We start from the raw sequence: 8,363 nt of genomic DNA, 5'->3' as shown, positions 1-8,363 counted from the left end.
CCGAGGCGGCGGCGGCGGCTGCTCCCGGTGAAGACAGAGGCCGGGGCCCCGCCCCGCCGGCACATTGGTCCCGCCCCCACGGCCCCCGCCCCTCCGGCCCAGTGGTTCGCCCCACGGTCTGGTCGCGCTGGCCCCACCCCTTTGGCCCCGCCCCCGTGACATCAGCGTCGGTGGAAAGAACCGGCGGGCTGTCTCGCTGCGGGCTCGAGCCGCGGCGCAGTCCAGCTGTTGAGCTGTGCAGAGTGGGTCCGTGACGGCGCCTCTCGGCTGCTGTAGGAAGCGGAACCTCAGGCGGAGGAGGGAGCGCAGCCGCTGGAGGTTAAGAAAGAAGTCACCGTCGCTGAGAGGGAAGGCACGGGGACCTCGTGCCCCTGCCGCCCCGCCATGGACAGTCGCGGCCACAGCCTCTTCTGCGAGGGCCATCTGTTCCAAAATTAGTCACTACTTCTCCTTCACAAAAGAAACTTCAGCTAAAACTACAAAGAGGAAGATATTGTTACGACAGGAGAGAGCCGCCGGCGAGGAGTCTGGGCTCTGATCCAGGTCACCGCCGCACCTGGTCTTGGGGTGGACCGTGGGCGCCTGGGCCTCCCGGCGCCGGTGCGCCCGGGTCCCCGCGCGGGAGCCTGAACCCGAGGAGGCGCTGGACCTGAGCCAGCTGCCCCCGGAGCTGCTCCTGTTGGTGCTGAGCCACGTGCCCCCGCGCACGCTGCTGGCGTGCTGCCGCCGGGTGTGGTGTGGCTGGCGCGCCCTGGTGGACAGCCAGGCCCTGTGGCTGCGCGTCTTGGCCCGGGAGCAGGTCTCCGTGCTGCCGCTCATCCGCAGCTGCCTGCCCACCGCCCGGGACGACAGGCCCTTTCTCCTGAGCCGCCTCTGCGAGCTCCGACCGGTCAGACGCAACCTCATCCGCAACCCCTGCAGCCAGGAAGGCCTCCAGAATTGGACGGTGCAGCACGGCGGGGACGGCTGGGTGGTGGAGGTAAACCTGTCACCGGTGCCTGGGGCTCCCTCGCAGACCTGCTTCGTGTCTTCCTTCAGGTGGTGTAACAAAAAGCAGGTCCTGGACCTGGAGGAAGAGGGTTTGTGGCCAGAGCTGCTAGATAGTGGCAGGATTGAAATTTGTGTGTCTTGACTGGTGGGGAGCTCGAGACGACTGTGGCTGTGAGTATGGACTCCGTGTCCAGCTTCTAGATGCCAGGCAGAACGTCCTGGATGAATTCTCTGTTTCGCCGGATCCCATCCAGGAGTGGAACAACCACGTCTGCTTTCAGGTCACCCACGTGTTCTCTAACTTCAGGATGGCCATGCGCTTTGTGTCTTTTGAACACTGGGGCCAGGACACGCAGTCCTGGGCTGGTCGCTATGGAGCTCGTGTCACCAACTCCAGTGTGGTCCTGCGGGCCCAGCTGTCTTAGTCGAGGGCTGTCCTTGCAAAACAGCCTGACTGGTGCCTTCCTGGGCTTGGGACCATTGGCCAGGACTTCTCATTAACCAAGGACATGACCTCCCTGGCACCCTGGGTACTCCAAGATCTCTTCAAGGGTCCTCCTGGGCCCCTTCTTCAGGTTCTGCAAACTACTAAAAGAGAGTGCTTCCTTCAGAGCTCCGTACTGCTGTTACAGGGCAGTCCTGCCCCTGTTGGTGCGATGCTGGTGCTGGTGGGGCTCTTAGTCCTCTCCCCAGAGGCCCTCTGCTCAGCCCCAGTCCCCTCTGCCCCTGTCTCCTCTCCTTTCTGCCTCAGGGGCTTTATTGGTCCCTTTAGAGAAGGCCTCTCATCTCTGAGGTGGAATCTCGTCCTTATGGCTGGGAAAATTCCAGCCACCTTGGGTGGCAAACTTAATATCTGGCAGCTTTAAGGCTGCGACCAGGTCTCACAGCTGAAAGCCAACTAGCTCAAAAACGTTTGGAGATCCTCAAGGACCCCAGTGATTGTGGGTGTATAAAATTATTTTTTTAGCCTGGGTGGCTCGGTCGGTTAAGTATCTGCCTTCGGCTCATCTCATGATCCCGGGGTCCTGGAATGGAGCCCGCATCAGGCTCCCTGCTCGGCGGGATGTCTGTTTCTTCCTCTGCCTCTCCATGCCCCTCCCTCACCCCAGCTCATGTTCTCTCTGTCTAAAATAAATAGGATGTTTTTTAGATTCTTTTTTATTTTGAAATTTTCTGCAAACACTGAGAGAATAATACATCGGCAACAACTATCTGCCAATCTCACATAATTTATTATTTTGCCAAAAAAACCAAAAACACAAAATCTTCCAGCATCCCACCTAGCAGACAGAGGAGCTCTGAGTGGCACAAACTGTGGCTTCGGACCCTGGGGGTCGGTGCCGGGTCTCCTAGCCAGAATTGTGTGGGCGCCGGTCAGGTCCCCTTCCTAGGTCGGGTAGTCCCCTTTGCTGGTGGAGACCCAGGGCTGAAGGTCCCCTCCCTGTGTCAGGCAGTTTCCTCCCTGGTGGGGACCTGGGGCTGAAGTTCCCCTCCTTGTGTCAGGGGTCCCCTCCCTGGAGGGGACCCGGGGCTGAAGGTCCCCTCCCCACGTCAGGAGGTCCCCTCGCTGGTGGGGACCCGGGGCTGAAGGTGCCTGTCCCGCATCAGGGGTCCCCTTCCTGGTGGGGACTTGGGCTGAAGGATCCCTTCCTGCGTCGGAGGGGTTGCTTCCCTGGTGGGGACCCGGGGCTGAAGGATCCCTCCCCACATCAGGAGGTCCCACTGCTGGTGGGGACCCAGGACTGAAGGTCCCTCCCTGTGTCAGGAGGATCCCTCACTGGTGGGGACCCAGGGCTGAAGGTCCCCTCCTTGCGTCAGGGGTCCCCTCCCTGGTGGGGCTGAAGGTCCCCTTCCCGCCTCAAGAAGTCCCCCTGTTGGTGGGGATCTGGGGCTGAAGTTCCTCTCCTCGTGTCAGGGGTCCCCCTGCTGGTGGGAACCTGAGGCTGAAGGTCCCCTTACCATGTCAAGAGGTCCTCCTACTGGTGGGGACCCGGGGCTGAAGGATACCTCCCCATGGTCAGGGGTCCCCTCCCTGGTGCAGACCAGGAGTTCCAGACCCAGGGGCTGAAGGTCACCTTCTGGGAGAGGTGAACCTGCAGTTGGGTTGAGTGTTAGGTCTCGGTTTGCTGACTGGGACTCAGCAGAACCGATTCCGTCCGTGGCCTTGTCTCTTTTTTAACAATTCTCCCGCTTTTGATCCTATGTTCAGCCCTCGTGAGGATGTGATCAAAATTTAAGCCTGGGGGGCTTACTCAGTGAAGCGTCTGCCTTCAGCTCAGGTCATGATCCCAGGGTCCTGGGATTGAGTCCTGCATCAGGCTCCCTGCTCAGCTGCTTTTCCCTCTCCCGCTCCCCCTCCCTGTGCTCAGTCAGATGAATAAATCTTAAAAAAAAAAAAGAAGAAGAAGAAAAAATTTAAGGCATTGGCACCACACCCCGCTTAGTCTCTGAAGGTCTCAGTGTTTGCTGGTGCTCTGTGGTAAGCACAGGTCATGACTTAGGCTCAGGACTTCTAAGTGGGTCATCCTCTTCATTCTTTTCATGACTTTCTATTCCTAGGGAGCTCGTGGGCTTGGTGGTCGGTGGCCGCGAACGTGCATCTGAAGCTTTTGAGGGAATGCAGCACGCTAGGGAGCCAACTCTGGTTGTTAGAGCAGGTTAATTCCCAGTGTCTGGAATGCACTTCGGAGCCATGGTCCCCAAGACCCAGACCAATCAAAACCAAGTCAGAGAAAGACCCTGTTGAAGGAGTTACTTTTGTAAGCTCGTTAAGTGGCTTGTTTGGTGACTTTCTGTTGCCAAGTTTCAGCTTCCCCAGAAATGTGCAACATGCGGCGTTGGCCACAGTGCAGACACCTTGTTCAGCTCAAAGATAATCAGGAGTGATCCTATGATCAGGAACAACTTCGGCCTTGCAAAGATGGCTACCACTGGTGAGATCTTGTGATTTCGGGCACATCTGATTTAGATAATCATAAGAACATGGGGGCATGAATGTACTATGATTTGCATCAGTATTTGTGTCTAATTGGGCAAGTAGAGTTATAATTGGAGAAAGGTACACACAAGGCATGGATGTGATGGCCAATGAAAGTCAGATTCCTTTAAGTGACTTCGAAAGTGGAGGGGGGAATAGTTGGAAATAGAAGAGAGATGGGTCACAGGGAGGACCAGAGGTCTCTAGTATCATGGGCAGATAGGAGTTTTTGATGACAAATCCAGCAGTCTGAAAGGTTGGCCCAATTAGCAAAAGCCTAGAAGATACAGTAATGGTGTTATCTTTCCAGGCCAATAGCAGGATAATGGAAAAGAGAGAGAACAAAGGGTTTCATGTTTAAAATACAATGTCTTGATCTGGTATCTTGGGAAGAAGCAGTCTACATCTCTGATGTCTGCGACTTCTCTTCCTCGTCAGTTTGTTTCAGAAGTCTCCAGGGTGTGCAGAGGACCAGATGGCAGGTGGAGCCTTCTTTTGCTGTGGGATGTTACCCAGCATTCATTTCCCATAGCTGTGGCTGCCATCTCAGTAGTGAGGACCTCTGGTAGTCCGTTACAAGGAGATTGGAGAGCAGTCTTTGTTCTAGTGATTGCAAATCAGAAGGATGGGAGAAAGTGGGAAACATTAGTTCAGAGAGTCACAGCCAGATATTTGAGCTAGAAGAATTCAGGATCCACTCCAGTTTGCAGGTGTAAAACAGGTCCTCAAAGACAATAGGAGTAGAATCTAATGTCAGGTGCAAAAATAATTTTTCTCTCCACAATCAGTTTTTTCCCCCAAGGTAATCACAGTAAACTAATTTGTTTTTATTAAACTGGGTCTGATTATTTAGATAGTGCAACAAGAATAGCAATCGAGAGTTTATATAAGCTCTTTTAAAGGTTGCTTTGCTTGACCTTTTCATTAGGAATTTCAGATTGAACTTTTAAAAGCCTCTAAAGCCAGGAAGCCAAGCCAAGGACTGTCATCAGATGTTACCTGCAATATTTATAGTTTGGGTGAATTCCTCCCTCCTTGAGATCCCCCCAGATGTGCTGAGGTTCCTGGATCTACCAGGCAGCGACCTTCCTTCCTTACCTGGTGCGGCTGCCAGGAACCCTGTGAGCAAGATTCCAGAGGATTTATCCAAGCGGTTCCTGAAAGCCGTGTGGTCATATCTGAATCCATGCAGGTCTCTCTCAAGTATGACATTCCAGTCAAACCCTTGGTAAGATGGCCAGTGTTTCCAGGTTTGTCCTGTTACATAGAAAACAGATTCTTATCTTATGCAAAGAACTACCTATATTGGCATGAAAAGAATACTCAAGAGTTTCTGAATTCCGGAGGGAATAGGTACAGAGAAAAGGTCAATATTTCATCTTTGTTTACAAAGCTATACTTTACCAAATTGCTGTAGGTCATAGATAGCTTAAGAGAAGACATTTCCTTAAGTCTGGGAAAATAAAACATTAAGGAACTAGCAGTATTTCCAACAAAAAGTCATAAAAAATCATAATCATCCTCGTGAGTTCATTCATTCCCATATGTTGGTACCTGTTGTACTTGAATCCAGTTTTTCTATTTGTTCTGGATATTTGTACCCAGTTTAGTTTTATGATTTTTAAGTTATCAGAAAACTTGTACTTTTAAAGTCATTTTCCATGAATCTCTTTGAAGCTGAAGCATTTTGTAGGAACGTTTTTGCAAAAGTATCGGAGTTAAACAACAAGATAGCTTTTTAATAAGAGCCATTCCGACAGGTAGGTGATATTTCATTGTGGATTTGACTTGCATTTCTTTGATGGTCAGTGATGTCGAGCATCTTTTCATGTGTCTATTGGCCACCTGCATGTCTTTTTTTTCCTATCAGGTTCTGAATATCAACTTCGAATTTGGACAATTTCTGACCACAGAGCTACTCAAAAAATCCTTTCAAATGGGAGCGCCTGGGTGGCTCAGTCAGTTAGGCGTCTGACTCTTCATTTCGGCTCAGGTCATGATCTCAGGGTTGTGAGATTGAGCCCTGCATTGGGTTCCATGCGGAGTGTGGAGCCTGCTTGGGATTCTCTCTCCTTCTCTTTCTCCCCTTCCCCTACTCTTGCACACGTGTTTTCTCTCTGTATTAAAAAAATCCTTTCAAATGAAATTTGCCATGATTCCCATCCCCATCTGACTTATATTTTTTATTTTTCCCCAGGCAGTAATTTTCTTCGACTTGTATTTTTAAGCCAAAAAATTGCCCCCCACCCATGAAAGCCTGGTAGAAAGGCAGCTGCTATGGTTAAAGTATAAAAGTTGGCCAGACATAGACAAATAAAAAATAATAGACATTAACAGAGGCTGGAAGAAGTGGGGAATGGGGAGCTTGTTTAACGGGTACAGAGTTCTGTTTGGGATGATGAAAAAGTTCTGGAACTGGATAGCAGTGATGATTGTAACACATTGTGAATATACTTAATGCCACTTAACTGTACACTTAAAAATGGTTAAAATGGTAAAGTATCTTATGTATATTTTACCACACACATCCACACACGAACCAGAGAGACTTCAGAGAAATGTGAGACACCGTTAAGATCATCAATATAGAAGTAATGGGAATGTAGGCAAATTTATCAAAGAAAAAAATAGTTGAAAACGACCCAAATTTGCTGAAAAACATTAATCTTTACATCCAAGTTCAGGGGACTCCAAGTTCATGGACTCAATGGACAAAACAAGAGATCAGTGCCCATATACATCATTATAAAATGCTGAAACACAAGGAGAAAATCTTGAAAGAGCAAGAGAAAAATGACTCATCACATACAAGGAAACCCCACAGCATCAACAGCTGACTTGTCATCAGAAGCAGTGGAGACCGGAAAGCAGTGGAATGGCATAGTCAAAGTGCAGGGAGGAAAACACCCTGGCAACTAAGAATCTTATATCCAACAAAACTATCTACCTTCCTTCCTTCCTTCCTTCCTTCCTTCCTTCCTTCCTTCCTTCCTTCTTTCTTCTTTCTTTCTTTCTTTCTTTCTTTCTTTCTTTCTTTCTTTCTTTCTTTTTCTTTCTTTCCTTTCTTTCTTTTCTTTCTTCTTTCTTTCTTTCTTTTTCTTTTTTTCTTTTTCTTTTTCTTTTTCTTTTTCTTTTTCTTCCATCCCAGGACCTGGAGATCATGATCTGAGCCAAAGGCAGACACTTAACCCTCTGAGCCACCCTTTCAAATATGTGAAAATGTCTTTCAAATATGAAGGTAAACATTTCCAAATAAACATAAAGTGAGAGAATTTGTTGCTCAAAGAGCTATTTGATAAATACTACAGGAAGTTCCTCAGCTGAGAGCAAGTGACCCCAGAACGTAACTCAAGTCCACATGAAAAAAATAAAGAGCACCAATAAAGGTAAGTAATTATAAAAGTTAGCATAAACACTTACTTCTTCCACTTTCTTAACTGATTTAAAAAGCAATTGTAGAAAGCAATATGTATATAATTGTACTGCTGGCCTGATCACATATACAAATATACAGTGTATTTGGAACTTGTACCATGCACAGATATAATATGTCTAACCATAATAGCACAAAGTGGAGAAGGAAATGGAACTATATGGGAGTAACATTTCTATATGTCACTGTAATTAGGTTAGAATAAACTTGAAATATTCTGATAAGATGTATATGGTAGGCCCCTAGAGCAACCACTATGAACATAACAAAAACATGTAGTGAAAAAATCATTAAAGGAATTAGAATTTTACACAAGAAAATATTCACTTAATACAAAAGAAATCAGTAAGGAGGAATAGAGGGGGGAAAGACGTGAGACATACAAGAAACAAAAAGTAAAATAGCAAAGATAAATCCAACTATATTGACAATAACATTAAATGTGAATGGATTAAGGAGTCCAATCAAAAGGCAGAGATTGACAGACTAGCTAAAAATGTAAGCTCCAAATACAGATCTTTGTTGACTTCTGGTAGGGTTATGTCCTGATAAACCCATGGTAAGTTAAAAATATGAACCATAAGTCAAAATACATTTAGGGGCACCTGGCAGCCCAGTTGGTGGAGCATGCAACTCTTGATCTCGGGGTTGTAGGTTCAAACCTGACATTGCATGTAGAGATTACTTAAAAAAAAAATCTTAAAAAATGCATTTAGGGGTGCCTGGGTAGCTCAGTTGTTAAGCGTCTGCCTTCGGCTCAGGGCGTGATCCCGGTATTCCGGGATCGAGTCCCACATTGGGCTCCTCCGCTGGGAGCCTGCTTCTTCCTCTCCCACTCCCCCTGCTGTGTTCCCTCTCTCGCTGGCTGTCTCTCTGTCAAATAAATAAAATCCTTTAAAAAAATGCATTTAAAAATTACAATACATTAAAAAAATACACCTAACCTACAGACTATCATACCTT

General features: G+C 48.1%; 1 protein-coding gene across 1 annotated transcript; it reads left to right on the top strand.

The window, feature by feature from the left end:
- Positions 1-538: 538 nt before the first annotated feature.
- Positions 539-5,959, top strand: LOC100478421 (F-box only protein 27-like; the record flags this gene model as incomplete). The annotated part of the gene is given in 2 exon segments (XM_034666591.1): positions 539-1,129; positions 1,131-5,959. Coding segments are annotated over 2 exon segments (876 nt in total), but the record flags the coding sequence as incomplete, so codon positions are not given.
- Between the last annotated feature and the right edge of the window lie 2,404 nt (positions 5,960-8,363).

The sequence above is a fragment of the Ailuropoda melanoleuca genome, chromosome 8 (genome assembly GCF_002007445.2).
Source record: "Ailuropoda melanoleuca isolate Jingjing chromosome 8, ASM200744v2, whole genome shotgun sequence".
Classification (NCBI taxonomy): domain Eukaryota; kingdom Metazoa; phylum Chordata; class Mammalia; order Carnivora; family Ursidae; genus Ailuropoda; species Ailuropoda melanoleuca.
This window is presented reverse-complemented; position numbering and strand designations above follow the sequence as displayed.